The 15628-nt window shown below is 42.0% G+C and overlaps 1 protein-coding gene across 1 annotated transcript; it reads left to right on the top strand.

Annotated features, from left to right (window-relative positions):
• Positions 1-1281: 1281 nt before the first annotated feature.
• pllp (plasmolipin) lies at positions 1282-15424 on the top strand. Its single transcript, XM_080736397.1, has 4 exons — positions 1282-1983; positions 8854-9024; positions 11500-11616; positions 14138-15424. The coding sequence occupies exons 1-4, from the start codon at positions 1822-1824 to the stop codon at positions 14243-14245; spliced, it is 558 nt and encodes a 185-aa protein (XP_080592523.1). The 5' UTR covers positions 1282-1821; the 3' UTR covers positions 14246-15424.
• Positions 15425-15628: the final 204 nt, after the last annotated feature.

The following is a 15628-nucleotide window of genomic DNA, read 5'->3' as shown; positions in this document are numbered from 1 at the left end:
TCCTGCACACAGAGAGCACAATGAACCCTACTGTAGGCCTGTCTCTCCTCACTACTGTATATCTACTGTTTACTGTTTTTCTTTACTACCCAAATTAGTAGGACCCTTTTTATCTACTGTATCATTTCTTCAGCTACTGTCTGGAATGATCATGTTTGTATAACATTTGCGGATTTGACACAAGGTTATGATGAAACCTGCTATCAGGTTTATGATAGCTATCATGTTTTATGCCTATTGGTGCCGTGCCAGTTTTCTTTTTTGAACACTTAGGAAAACTAGATCATCTTTGATTTGAGAACAACATCCACCATCCAACAAAGTCATTGATGGGGTACTTACTCAGGGCATTGAAGTGATAGATGACAAATACTTAGGAACAACACTAGATGCTAAACTGTCTCAGTTGTTCTCAAGTGTTATATACAGTATATGGTCTGCAGACTGCAGTCATGACAGTCTTGACTTGAGTACTATGGCCATTCATGTTGTTCCAATTTTGCTACCATAGTCAGCGACTACAGAGAATGAAATGGCAGTTTGGTTTGTTTTAGCCTACTTCTCCTGCCTCAGGTTTTGTCTAGTCACTTGACCTAGATCAATATTAAAAGCTCTTGACAAACATTAGAATCCAGCAGCACATACGTGTTGGAGACAAAAAAAAAAAGTTATGCTAAAAGAATCAAATTTTAGCGTAGTTATATGCCAATCCTCAAATGACAGCAAACAAAGCCGCATAACGGCATTGAACAGATATAATAACCAGGCAATTCCCTCTTTTCAGCCTGTTTACCGTCAATATAGGTCATATTGCCACAATTAGGCTATTCCAGTGTATTTAGGGAGATATCCTCTATAGGGTTGTCCTATCATGGTTGAATGCTGTAACCATGTGAGTGCAATAAACCCTGTACAATAAACCCTGTACTGCTGCTCTCCTGAGTCCCTACCTCCCTGATGCATGTGCTTGTTTGTGTTAATGTGTCACTTAATGTAAGTGCAGGTTTCATAGTCTGTGTACTCTCTCCCCCCCTTTTTGGTATACCTTTCTCACTCTCCCTGTGTCTTTCCCTTGTTCCCCTTATTCCCCTATTTCTTGTCATCTCTCTCCATTATTCAAAGCAATGTCCTTTCATTTCCCTTTCTCTCCCACCCTCCTCCCGGTATTGAAACCGGTGTTTCTTTATATTAATGAGTCACTCAAGGGAGAGGCAGGAGCTTCTAGCGGCATATGGGAGGTGCCTCAAATAAAGAGAGAGAGAGAGAGTGAGAGAGAGAGTCTCGCCATCACACACCTGTTTGTTCAGGTGGAGCATGTGACTGCCAGCTACAGGGCAGTATTTGGACCTGGAGTTCTTCCCTGGAAGACAGCTCTTCTCTGTGTTTATATTCTTTATAAATCAGCAGGACGCTACTCTCTAATGACATTTAACTGTATACTAAGTTGTACTACTGTGAAGACTTGCTGGGCTACGGCTGGATTTGTATTTTTTACCCAGGTTCCCAGGAAATTGTTGCTGCTGTGGACATTAGTGTAACTTTTCTTCTTTTTCTTCATCTCAGGACTTCATTGGTCACATCAAGGAATACCAAGGATCTGAATATAAGCATACTGAGCTTCATAGAGGGAGCACCCGTACACTGACAATAAGCACTTTGTCAGGTTCTTTGAGGACTGAAAGGCAGACGGCCTCTGCCGATTTCAACACACATAGCCTGGAGGTTCTGTCCTTGACTTAATTGGCCAAACCCATTTACAATCAGAAGGAGTTTGCCTTCCTTCGGTGGGTCTTGTTCAGAGTAAACCTTCAGCAGTACGCCATGGCAGACTTCCCAAACAAGGTGACCACAGAGACCAGCTCCCCCCAGTCCCAGGGCTCTCCGGTGGGGAACAGCCTGAGAGGGATGGCTGCCAACGTCTCCACCATGGTGGACATGTCTTTCATCAAGAGTATACCAGGCATTCTGATGATGAGTGAAATAGTGAGTAGCGTTTACTGATAGATATTTCTTTTCAGTTCTGTACTGTTCAATTTCAAGATGACAAGTAGTTTCATAGTGTTATTGCCTTGTAAATACGTAGGCTTGAAAAAGAATCTGTATTCACGCACACAAAGTAGTTTGAGAGTATACAAACTACCTTCAGTTCCGTACCATAAATGCCACTGGCCATCTATGACCAAAAAATATATTAATTGCACATCGGTCATGGCCTTTTTTATTTTGCAGTGCAGCATGCTGTCTACCCACGACGAGCCCGTTTGATCTTCCCCTGACTGTCCCTCACACTTCCATAGGTTTGTCCAGATGGGAGCTGGCATATCATGACAATTATATTATTATTAAGAGTTCAGTTTAATATTATTGGGCCTTGGCCTGATATTATTAACTCCCCCAATGAGGCATTAGTGGCTATCAGTCTGGTTATGTATTGTGTTCACACAGAGGACAGCATGTGACTAGCTGGTTGAACTGACAGATAGATCTTTGTCCCCTAGAGGCCCTCGTCTCCTGCTGTCACACCCCTCTTTCTCATGTCATGTACCCTTATTGGCCTGTTGACAGGAAGGCTGGTAAATGATCTGGTCCATGAATATTTCTCTTTTGGACTTCCTAATTGCATATAGTTTACATATTACCAGGACATTCTTGTGGAGGTATGTGTTCCTCAAGGCTACCTCAGTTTCTTTATCTCTTTTTAGGAGAGATCTCCACCTATTCGCCGTAACAGTGTGGCATGATGTGACGTGTGGTGAGCTTGTACTTTAGCAATTTTCCCATTTATTTTTAAATATGGCTTTATTGGTTAATTCATAACGTATTTTTGAGAGTTGGAGTCCTGGGGAGACACCAAACTTTTCGGTATCAAGCTGAAATGTTTGGGAACGGGAACCCCTGGCCTGCACTACACCGTTATGCTGCTGTTGTCATCTGCTTCCGGTAACCCAACGTCATTATGTTATTGAACAAGACAGTTACTGTAACCCTTTGCTTGACATTTGCACATAAGGGAGAGGGGTAAGGTGTAACAGTGTTTTTAAGGTGTGACTGTCCTTGACAGGGCTGGTCTGGATGTCGCCCCATTCAAAAATAGACCATCATAAAATGCACTACCATAGTGCAAAAGTGGACAGGGAGGCCAGGCCACACCAGTCAGAAAGTTGGCTGCATGAATCTGGATGTATAAGTTGATATAGGCCTACTCAATGTTCAACCATATCTTTGTATAATTGGTCCTCACTAATCTCATTATAACATAGCACTATTTCTGTCTCAGAGGTGGGCTGTGGACAGTTCCATTGACAGCTTGGGAATCCAAGCTAATGGAAACAACAAATTACCACACTGACTTGAAAACCATTGTTCTTGCATCACTAAAATCGATACAAGTTTGAAATCTTGTTTGAAATGAACACGGGTGACATTATCGGTAGGCACATTTTGCAAATATCCGCGGTCCACCTCCTAGACACAGTGCATACTCTGTAGCTAGACCATAGATCACTCACCATTCTATAGTGAGTGATGAGCATCAGTGCATTCGCGATGTCAAAATGTTCCATTAACAGTAAGAATGAGTGAGACCATGTTATTACATAATAATACATATTTTTAACTTGTAATGGAACGGTTGGCCACCAATCAACACTCTGCCCTATTGATACTGATTTAGAGTTGATACATATTTAATATCTGTTAATTGGTAGTATAAACTGCAATGCTGGGAACCTTGGGAACCTGGGAACTTTGGCAAAAAGTTTTTATATAAAGTCTAATACTGTGAAAAGATGTTATCAAAAAGTAACTTTAATGAAGGCTGCAGAAACTGCACCTAGTTAAATCAATCTTTCTTATATTAAAATTGGTTTAAGGGAGGACTGGCCGACCAGTGGGCGGACAGAAAGTTAGTTACATTAAAAGATCAATACCAACATAAACTGGAGTTCAAGCTCCCATTCAGGTTTATTAGTGACGTGGTCAAAGTGTCGCTAATAAACTAGGTAGCCACTTGAAGACAGTTTTGCACCTTTTCATGCACTACTGGCCAGTACCTGGCCTGCATATTGTTTCTAACATTCCTTATGTTCAATATTCCATTACATTCTTAACCTAAACTCTATTAATGAAACGTATAAAAAAGAGTAGACCTATTTTTGTTGATAAAAATAACAAACGTTACGGTAGATCCTCTAATCCCTGTGAGAGGACGTGTCATTCTCATCTTTTGTATAATGTTTATTTAGGCAAAAACATGACATTTTAGAGTTGACTCGGCAGCAACAGCAACCACGATTAACCTTTTATTAAACTTTTCTTCCAATAGTGCAGCCATGCAGTGGCGTCAGTTCAGCAAAGCCCTCATGGAAAAGAGGCATTACATTTTGTATAACATGGTTCTATTGTGAAAATAGCAGATCTACATGCTCACAACGGCTCGCGCTGCGAGGCGTTGTGAGCATGTAGATCGTCTATTTTCACAATGTCTGAAAAAAAAATTGGAAAAAAAAAATCTTTTTCTTCAGTTTTTTACACAGGTTTCTACGGTTTCTTGGGCTGGATATGGCAGCCTGGAATGGTTGTTCAAGTGCAGCTAAACTTAGCATGTTAGTAAACGTGCCACAATTAACAATAATGCATTACACCTGTGTAGCTGACCTGCGGAACCTGGGAATATATCATTTTGTCAAGCTGGGAAGAATACAAGTGTGGAGAATATAATATTTGTAAAATGTTGTATTTCCAGTTATTTTACTGTAATTTAACAACATAATAACCAGCGCAGATAGACAAAGAGACATTCATGGATTTATATTTAAAAGTAACTTTTATTTTCCCCCCTGGACCCAGGGTATGGCAGCTGCATACCCCTGCCATACCCAATTGACACCCCTGCAGCCATGCATGGGTGTGCAGCAGCTTACTACTGTATATAGGTTTCGTGGGCCCCTTTCCACTCACATTCATATTCATTTTACCTGTGTGTGTGTGTGTGTGTGTGTGTGCGTGCGTGTGTGTGTGTGTGTGTGTGTGTGTGTGTGTGTGTGTGTGTGTGTGTGTGTGTGTGTGTGTGTGTGTGTGTGTGTGTGTGTGTGTGTGTGTGTGTGTGTGTGTGCGCAGTCCTGGAGTCATAGAGGGATTATTGTTATGACAATCACTCGCCCTGTTCCATATATGTCTGGTAATATAACTAGTAAGACACCTGAGGGTGGAATGCGACCTCATGGTGACATGCGACCTCGCCCTAAAGGGCGAGGTCGCGCCAATTCTTGACCATCTGGCCAACCACAGCGTTTCTCTGACGATTCTAGTTGTTGTCATTCTGGGGGGAGTTTGTTCATGTTTTTGTGAGGGTATCAACCCTAGGAGACGCGGGGAGAACATGCAAACTCCACACAGAAAGGCCCTATCGCTCACACCCTAGGTTGGGTTGGCGATAGGGCCTTTCTGTGTGGAGTTTGCCTAAACATGGAGATGTGGTACAGAAGGACTCATATATGGGCATAAAAAGTATGTCATGTGACATCACTTCCTACAGACAGTCAGACAGACAGCCATTGACTCCGACCTAACAATGGCTACTGTCTATGACGGTAGTTCCATATGACATATTGGACTAGACTATCTCCATATATAGTGTTATCCACATCTCCATGTTAGGACTCATATATGGGCATAAAAAGTGTCATGTCATGTGACATCACTTCCTGTACAGACAGTCAGCAATTGACTCCGGATTAACAATGGCTACTGTCTATGACGGTAGTCCCATATGACATATTGGACTAGACTATCTCCATATATAGTGTTATCCACATCTCCATGTTTAGGCCAAACAGATTCGCTCCATTTCTCCATGTATAGGTCCAAATGCCTAACGTTGAGCTTGACAACGAAACGTTCTTAACACAGCCGCCCCCATATTTACTTTAGAAAATATGTTAAATTCTAAGTACGTTTCGAGTACCGGTTTGATACATCGACTTAAAGTTGGATCCAGGCCTAATAACTTTATCTGGCCGCCCCGTTGCCACCTCCTTGTTACATTTTCTTTTCTCCAGGTGGATGGACATTCTTTCATGGACATCCTTTCATAGGTGATCTAAGTCCAGCCACCCGTATCAGCCATTGACTCCGGCCTAACAATGGCTACTTTCTATGACGGTAGTCCCATATGACATGATGGACTGGACTATCTCCATATATAGTGTTATCCACATTTCGTGTAGCCGCCCTGTACAGGAAGTGATGTCACAACTCGCTGACATCACACTGACATCACAGAGGTTACGGAAGGACACTCAAGCGACACGGTTCTTCAGAGTATATGCGACCTTCGGTCGCAATAATCTGAATGGCAACTTCATAAATTTGACTGAGCCTGTCGCTGCTGAGAGATTGAGAGATATGAATTTGTGTTTCGTGTGTGTGTGTGTGTGTGTGTGTGTGTGTGTGTGTGTGTGTGTGTGTGTGTGTGTGTGTGTGTGTGTGTGTGTGTGTGTGTGTGTGTGTGTGTGTGTGTGTGTGTGTGTGTGTGTGTGTGTGTGTGTGTGTGTGTACCCTAACAACACAAACATCAACGCCCATATCAGATCAAACAAACAAAACATGCAGCAGGGCCATAAAAATAATAGACAATTGGGAGAAGAAAATTAGGGCAGGGATTTCTGTCTGCAGGTATCTGTATCAAGGACTGGACCAATGAATATACATTATATAGTATTGAATACAGTACGGAGTATCTGCAAGTACTATGTGTAAAGTACAATATTTTAGTATTTATATATTATCTTGTATTTTATATGAAGACTGGAAAGGTCCTCAGTCTTCATTTAACTCAGATCCTTATTGGACACTCCACTCTGGACTTTATTTTGTACAAGACATACAGTAAATAGGGCCGACGGGGACAGAGGTCTGATAAAATGATAGGGTCCTCATACCTGTGTAATTCTAGCCAAGCTCATGTTCTGTGCTATCAAATATTAATATAAAAGCATGGGTCCTGCAGACTGTGTTAAAAATGCATCCAGAGACGGTTCCTTAATATTGAAGCTACTTGGGGTGTGCTTGGCTAACTCCGGCTGATAGCAACATGAAAGAGTCAAGAGAACATCAATCACAGAACAGTGAGGCATGAATCTCTCTCTCCATCTAGCATTCTCTGCGTTCTTTCAAATACACTTCTGACATCACTGACAAAAATATGTTTCAGCTTTGTAATATATCTCAATATTCATGTAGGCCTACTAGAGTATTTTGTGTGTGTGTGTGTGTGTGTGTGTGTGTGTGTGCGTGTGTGTGTGTGTGCGTGTGCGTGTGCGTGTGCGTGTGCGTGCGTGCGTGCGTGCGTGCGTGCGTGCGTGCGTGCGTGCGTGTGCGTGTGCGTGAACACACTCCACTCAGGTTCCTCATTGCTTTTACCACAGAACAGGTCACTGAAACACTGTCAAAACTCTTGAATGGCTGTTATGCGTACAAAGGGATGTACAATGTACATACATGGCACGTCATGACAGAATATAGAACTCATTGCAAAGGACATAATACAGACAGTATAGTATATCATGCATCCTCAGTGAGAATGAACAAGTATTCCTGTGTAATTCCATCCATGTTCCATCTCTGTGAACCCAGTGACATTTTTGAGCGGTGGTAAACCGCTCCATAGAGTGGCTGTGCGTGTGTCTGTAGCCACTTTTCCTCAGCGTTTTGCCATAGCAATGTGTGTGTGTGTACTGTAGCCTGTATTACATCACCTAGACCTATATGTGTCTGTAGCCACTTTTTCCTCAGCGTTTTGCCATAGCAAAACGTGTGTGTGTAGCATAGCCTGTACATCCTAGACTCAAATCCTAGTCTGAAGACGTTATGCAAGCACGACCACCGCTCACTTCACATTGGGTGTGAGTTTTACATCTTTGGCAACTAATACAACAGATGTTGTTGTGGGTGATGATGAGTCCAGAGAAGTGTCTGTATTAGAGATAGCCTGCACGTTTGACCCTAGCCTAGAGTAAGTCATTAGGACCACGGTCATAAAATACCAACCACTTCTACATACCACCTCAGAGCTGGGCTATAGGTGCAAACTATTTGCTTTTATATTTGGTAGCCTAGGTAGGACATACCCATATATTGGTTGCTAGGGGCTTTCAACAACTTAGGATTCCCAAAAAGGAGGCAAAAAGAGTGGAAAAGTACTGTGCTGTCTCTGAGTCTGCCATAATTGGTAGCCGGGCCATATATGGCGAAGACGCCAGGATATATCATTCATTGTCAAACAGGAGTCCATGGCCTTAGCACACATTTATTTGGGGTTCTCTCACAAAACAGAACGTTAGGGAACCTATTGCACTGCATTGCATTGTTAACAGTTAATGGTTTACCACCTCAGCCTGTAAAAGCAGGGTTATTATGCCTTCTCAGTGTCACTTGTTCAGAGTGGCCTCCTTTGTTAAATGGATGCATAATAAGGTCAACCTTTGAGCCGCTCCCTTCTGTGTAGGCTACTGTATGTGTGTGTCCATGTGTGTATCTCAGTGTATGGGGTGTGAATAGACTGAAATTCAATCTCCAGACAGATGCATAATAATATATAATTTCTGTGAAGACAGAAGGTCTTAGGATGCTTATAGATACTGACTTAATGTTCCAGGCCAGCACACTTATTTTGTTTGTTACATTTCCCTTCCTTCCTTAATCCCCCGGACCTGCATGAATATTATGACTGGGCTATAATTGGCCAATATAACCTTTTTTCCTCTATAGGTGATTACATAGATAGTGACGCTGCATTTTGATACTGAATTATCCCCCCCTCCCCCCTCTCTGTATCCCTCTCTCTCTCACCAGCTTCTAGGTCTGCTACACTGGTCGTTGATAGCCAGTGTTCCCGGGTTACTTCCAGCATATGGCTGGGTTTTGTTTGTGACGGTGACACTGTGGATCCTCACCATCCTTCTATTCTGTTTGATTCTCTGTGGCATTAAGAATAAACTCATCTTTGTTCCATGGAACATGACGGTAGGGACAATGAAATCTTTATTTATGCCTTGTCGTATGACTGTGTCGCTCGTAGAAAATATAGGTTTAGTTAAATTTCGTTGTTCTTGTTGACACGTGAGTGACGCGGTCGTATGATGATTAACCACCAGGGACAAAAGGGGCATTGATAAGGAAAGAAGAAGGAGGCAGGTTAGGAATGAAAGTTATGTCTTACAAATCTAGTCCCATGAGTGTGAGGCTCCACATGTGATCTTATACTGTAACTATATGACTGAGGGAATGTCTTAAATGTATTTTTTGTACTACTACTAATGCTCCTTATAATAATATGGTACCATTTTTGTCTACTTGGTCTGTTTCTCAGAGGTGGGCTGTGGGCGGTTCAGAAACCTGCCTACCAGTGACATCATCAATAAGGAATCCAAGATAATAGAAACTGCAGGAAAGTTATTGCGTTATTAAAAGAAAAAAAAGAAATCTGCTTAACGATGATGTCACTGGTCCACACCCCTCCTATGAGACACAGAGTGGATTTTCTTTTACCATTTGCATGAGCATATAAAGATAGTCGTCCTACATTTGTGAGGTCATTTTACTTTACCTGAGTTGCATTATGCTTTTTACTCCACTACAATTGATATTGACAGCTTTAGTTACTTACTTTGCAGATTTAGATTATTATTCCAAAACATGCATTAACCAATTAAGCTCTATATAGCTATTTTGCTATTATAATAATATAATATTTTGCTATTATCTATCTATAAATGCGACAAATCTCTGTCTGTCTGTCTGTTTGTAATCCGCGTATCTCGAGAACCGTTCGTCCCACCGGCTTCAGATTCGGCACGCGCGTTCCCCGCCGCCGCGCGGAGTGCAGTGCCGGGCCTCGACCCGACCCGACTCGCGGTTTTCCGAAACCGGCGCGAAACGTTCGGAATCTCCTTATGCGGAGCTGATTGTTGACATCAGGCTGTTCCGGAGGAAATCGGCGCAAGCGCTGAGTCATTGTGACATCACTTCATAAAAGGCTCTGACATCACGTACGCCACATGAGTCAACACAAAATCTCTGTGAATGTGTATGTATGTATGTAATCCGCGTATCTCGAGAACTCTTCTTCCCACCGGCACACGCGTTCTCCAGATATGGGCATAAAGTCTGACATCAGAGTTTTCCGCAACCGGTACTGTGTGTGCAGAGATCTTCATATATGGGCATAAGTGGACAAAGACAAACAGATGGTCAAAACGGGTCCTATGACAACAGGTATATTGGGGTTTGCATTAAAGGCTGGGGCATTCATGGGGTTTGCATTAAAGGGTGGGGCATTCATTCCCTATTTCAAATTCGGCACGTGCGTTCCCCACCACAGCAGGTAGTGCAGTGCTCGGCCTCGACCCGACCCGATACACGATTTTCTGGAACCAGCACGAAAGGTTCGGATTCTGATGTCTGACATCAGGATTTTCTGGAACTGGCACTGTGTCTGCATAGATCTCCATATATGGGCATAAAATGGATGCAGACAGACAAATACAGATATCTCCATATATGGGCATAAATGGACACAGGCAAACAGATGGTCAAAGATCTCCATATGGGCATAAAGTGGACGCAGACAGACAGATACAGATATCTCCATATATGGGCATAAATGGACACAGGCAAACAGATGGTCAAAACGGGTCCTATGACAACAGGTATAATGGGGTTTGCATTAAGTTTGTCTCCTCCTCCATCTGTTTGTCTGTGTCCCTTTATTCCCATTATGGAGATCTCTGTATCTGTCTGTGCCTCCGACTGTGTTGCAGACACAGTGCCGGTTCCCCCTTTAATGCAAACCCCATTATACCTGTTGTCATAGGACCCGTTTTGACCATCTGTTTGAAAAAGCGACAGAAATCTCATATATGGGCATAAAATGGACGCAGATAAACATATATCTCCATATATGGCATATATGGGCATACAATGGATGCAGAATCACAAAGATCTCCATATACGGGCATAAAAGGGACACAGACAGACAGATACAGAGATCTCCATATATGGGCATAAAATGGACGCAGATAGACAGATATCTCCATATATGGCCATATATGGACATAAAATGGACACCGACAGACAGACAGATACAGATATCTCCATATATGGGCATAAATGGACACAGGCAGACAAATGGTCAAAACGGGTCCTATGAAAACAGGTATAATGGGGTTTGCATTAAAGGGCGGGGCATTCATTCCCTATTTACATTGTTCCGAGTTGGCCAGGTCGCCGACTAGACGCTGGGCCGCCCCAGCTTCTAGTAATAATAATAGCCCATGTACAAGCTCAAAATGCACAACATCATGACGCGTTGTGAGCTTGTAGACCGGTTATTTTAAAAAGATTTTGTGAAATGGGACAGTCTGCATAATGAGTTATTATATATTTTATTGACAATACTAATTTTACGAATCTGAGTGCTTCTTCTACCCCTGCTCCTAGGTGATGGTGTACCATGGTGTAGCTGCTGTCCTGTATCTCACAGCATTCCTAGCCAACGCTGCATCCGTCACTCCCTATAGGATCACATATTTCCTTGGACATATGGCTGTTGCTGCTGTAAGACTGCAACACACACGCACACACACGCACGCACGCACGCACGCACGCACGCACGCACACACACACACACACACACACACACACACACACACACACACACACATGTGCACGAAAGCATAGTAAAGAAGGTAACATGTCGGAGTTCGAACCATGGGGCAGTCCCCAGTAAAGAATACTACAATTGTAATGAGTCAAAGATTTGCTTTCTGCTGATTAGAATGGACATGGTGAGAAATAAACAGTATTAATGTTCAGTTTCAATAGATTGCATTAATGCTTAGTTTCCGCTTAAACAAAAAATCAGGCTGAAAGGCCTTTGGCTGCTTATACAGTAGTGTAAAGCTGTTCAAATCGTTCCCTTCATAAACCCATTAAGACATAGTTGTATGCGGTTGTCTACAAGCTGACAACTCTGCAACGTGTTGTGAGCTTGTAGATTGTCTATTTTTTAACTAGAGTAAATGGAAATCAGACTTTTAACGGTACACGATACATTTGTCGTTTTGTTTCTAGTTTATTTAATGTCTGTTCCGCCTCCCTTTGTTATGCCTTCATGACTGTTTGCCCAAGGCATACCTCAATTAGATTGTTTGCTCATCCAGAAGTAGCAGTCACATGCACTTTATAAATAAAGAGAGAGAGAAAAATAAAGTTAGAGATGTTTAAGTTATATATTCACATATCTAATTCATACTAGCTGCGACAAAGTGACCAAACGTTGCCATGATACATTGCTGCTGAGTCACCTTTGGAGTGTTGCTGAAGCCTCACTGCATGCATGAAAAGCGTAGAGTTGAATAGCACAAGGAACTGTAAGAAGAATGAATGTGGAAATGTTGAAACGAAAATATGATTGACTGACACTTTACTGCGTCATTGGAGTGCTGACAAAAGTTGAGGTCAGCACATCTTTTTTTGTAGTGTGTCACGCCCTTAACGCTGAGTCGGGTGTCACTTTGTAACTTCATGTCACTGGCTTCCATTGAAAATGCTAGTGTGAATACACTATGCGAGTGTGAATACAGTATCAGTCACCTCCACCTCTATTTGAACTCCCTCCTTTCTGGCCTGTTCTCTCGAACCCTTATAACTGATCCGGAATGCCACAGCATACCTGATTTGCACTCCTTCCCACACTCTTACTGTAGATCAGCTTAGATCATACAACACCTGTCCCCCTCTTCCCTACGACAACCTGGCCAATACTTCAAGCATCCTAGACTCTTCTCCATCCTGGCTCCCAAGCCATGGAATGGTCTACGAAGACACAACTGCACTAACTATACATTTTACAGTCTGACAAGTGACCTCTTCAGACTCTTCACCTAACCCCCTAAAACTCCCCATTCAAAGTTTTCACCCTTGTCCATCCGTGTGTCCGTCTGCCTTAAACTTCCTTAAACATGTAGTATAGTGTAATTTTCTACGATTGGCTTTCAAAGTTTGCTGGATGAGACATTTTGCATTATTTAATATTTTGCATGACATATTAGGCTACAAGCACTGCTGGAAAATGCCCACACATCATGAATGCAGTGCTCGATTCCTGGGTAACTTTACACACATTCCCACTAAGCCGAGAAAGAACCTCCATCCCAAATTCTTCAAAGCTACATACAGTATATCATGCTGGCGCTACAACAGCCCACTTCACGTTTTGGCCTATAACTCTTGAACCGTTGTTCTTACAATCAACACCTTGCGATACCTTTATTATCCCAAGGGGGTGACTGATTTCCCTCCTTGGGATAATAAAGGTATCTAATCGAACATCTTTTTGTTTCATTCCTTGGATCATGATGCAACTTTAGGCCCCGTTTGTGCCCATTAGCAGATGACATTTCCTGCCATTTGATGTTTACCTGGCACTCTTATTTGCATGACCATTTACCCTGCCGTTTATTTACTTTGATCTTGCACTTTGTAAGTCACTCTAGATAAGAGTGTCTGTTGAATTAAATTGTAGAGGCCATTTCTAGTACTCTCTCTCTCTCTCTCTCACACACACACACACACACACACACACACACACACACACACACACACACACACACACACACACACACACACACACACACACACACACACACACAGGTTTGCAAGCCTACCTTGTGGGGACATTGCACATAGTCTACTATATTTGTGGGGACATTCCATTCATTTTCTGTGGCCTTACCCTAACCTCTATCCCTAAACCTAACCCTAACCCTAACCCTTAACCTATCCCCTAAACCTAACCCTATACCTTGTGGGACACAAAAATCTGTCCCCACAAGGTTTTTTTCTCCGATTGTACTATCTTTGTGGGGACATGAGGTCCCCACAAAGTAGTAATTCCCTGTCCCCACACACACACACACACACTCACACACACACACACACACACACACACACACACACACACACACACACACACACACGAATGCACGCACGCGTGCACACTCCGGTTCTTTAAAATAAATTCTGTCTTTCTGTCCCCGTCTGTCTGTGTCTCTGTTTCTGTATGTCCTCCTTCCAGTTCTTTGGGGCTGTGGCGACAGTAGCGTATGGTGCCAGTGCTTTCTTCTCCTATATGACCTGGAGGGGAGATGGAGGGGATGCAACAACCAACACAGTGCCCGCATAGGATTTAAAAGACTAATGATGACCTCTCCTGGTGAAAATGATGCTGTCTGGAGAGGTGTAAAGGCTGGGCCTACTCAGCCACACACACTAAGAGATCCTAGGGCTCTATTATGATCCAGGTCTTATGCCTTATGCCTTAACTTCTTTGCCTTTTTTTACTATTTTGTTTTTGTTTTTTAAATATTTCAAATAGCTGATCTGCAAGTTCACAACGTGCAGATGTAGATCAGCATTTGAAGTATTTAAAAATGTTTTTCAAAATAGTGAAAAAAAGGTAAAGAAGTTAAGGCATAAGGCATAAGACCTGGATCATAATAGGGCCCTAGTAATCTTTTAATATTTTGTGGCAGAAATCCGATCTCTTCACAAGGGAGGAACCACACCTGAAATATTCTTCCCTGTACATTTAACCGTGAAAAGATCAGCTCTGTGCCCCAAATATTTAAAAGATCTGATTTATTTTATATTTTTGTATGAAAGTTTATATGAGTGAAACCTGAGGAAACCCTATGGAAAACATCCGGACGACATTTTATGAAAACCATACCATGGGGCTTGGGGAATGAGAAAGTACTTCAAACTCTGACCAAAGACTTTAGTCTTTACATTCATATAGTGGAGATAGTGTATTATATTCTGTCAGCAAACCCCCAACGCAGCTGACAGAAATAACATAGTAATATTGTTGATTGTTGCTGGTGATGACATACTGTATACAGTATTAAAAAGGTGAAGCTGTAAATGATAAAGCTGGTCAGCGAATGGTCAAGGTCTATTGAGGAAAAACACCTGATTTTGCATATGCATTTCTTCTGCATAAATATTGTCACCAAATTATTCTGTGCTTGCAAGCTGACACCATCTTTGACATGAATCATGTCATCATGTCAACCAGCTTCATTTAAAAGGAAAGTTTAAAAGTTGACGTTGTTTCTACAGTACACTGATGACAGTATTTCCTTATTCTTGATTAGAATATCACTTTATATTGTTTTTGTTGTTGTTTTGTTTACATTTAACTTAAAAGCATTTCTTTTAGCAGCACCCTATGGAATAAACAAATCCTTAGCCAATTTATATCACTTTCTTGCACATGCCTTACGAAATAACCATTTGTACCAGCGTGTGACTAGTATGATCTGTTGGCTCAATCTTGTACTTTTTCAAATAAACTAGACGATTTTACAAATATTTAACATCTTTATTTGAAAAACACATGTATTTACAACCATGAGGATTTACAATACAAACTGGTACCATAAATACATTTTATTCGTAATTACAACAATGTGATGGGTGATTTATACTTGGTTGTGTACTGTGTAGCACACTTAAAATAGCAGATCTACAAGCTCACATTGCAGATACCTGCCGTATAAAACCA

The sequence above is a fragment of the Nannobrachium achirus genome (genome assembly GCF_963921795.1).
Source record: "Nannobrachium achirus genome assembly, chromosome: 11".
Lineage (NCBI taxonomy): Eukaryota > Metazoa > Chordata > Actinopteri > Myctophiformes > Myctophidae > Nannobrachium > Nannobrachium achirus.
This window is presented reverse-complemented; position numbering and strand designations above follow the sequence as displayed.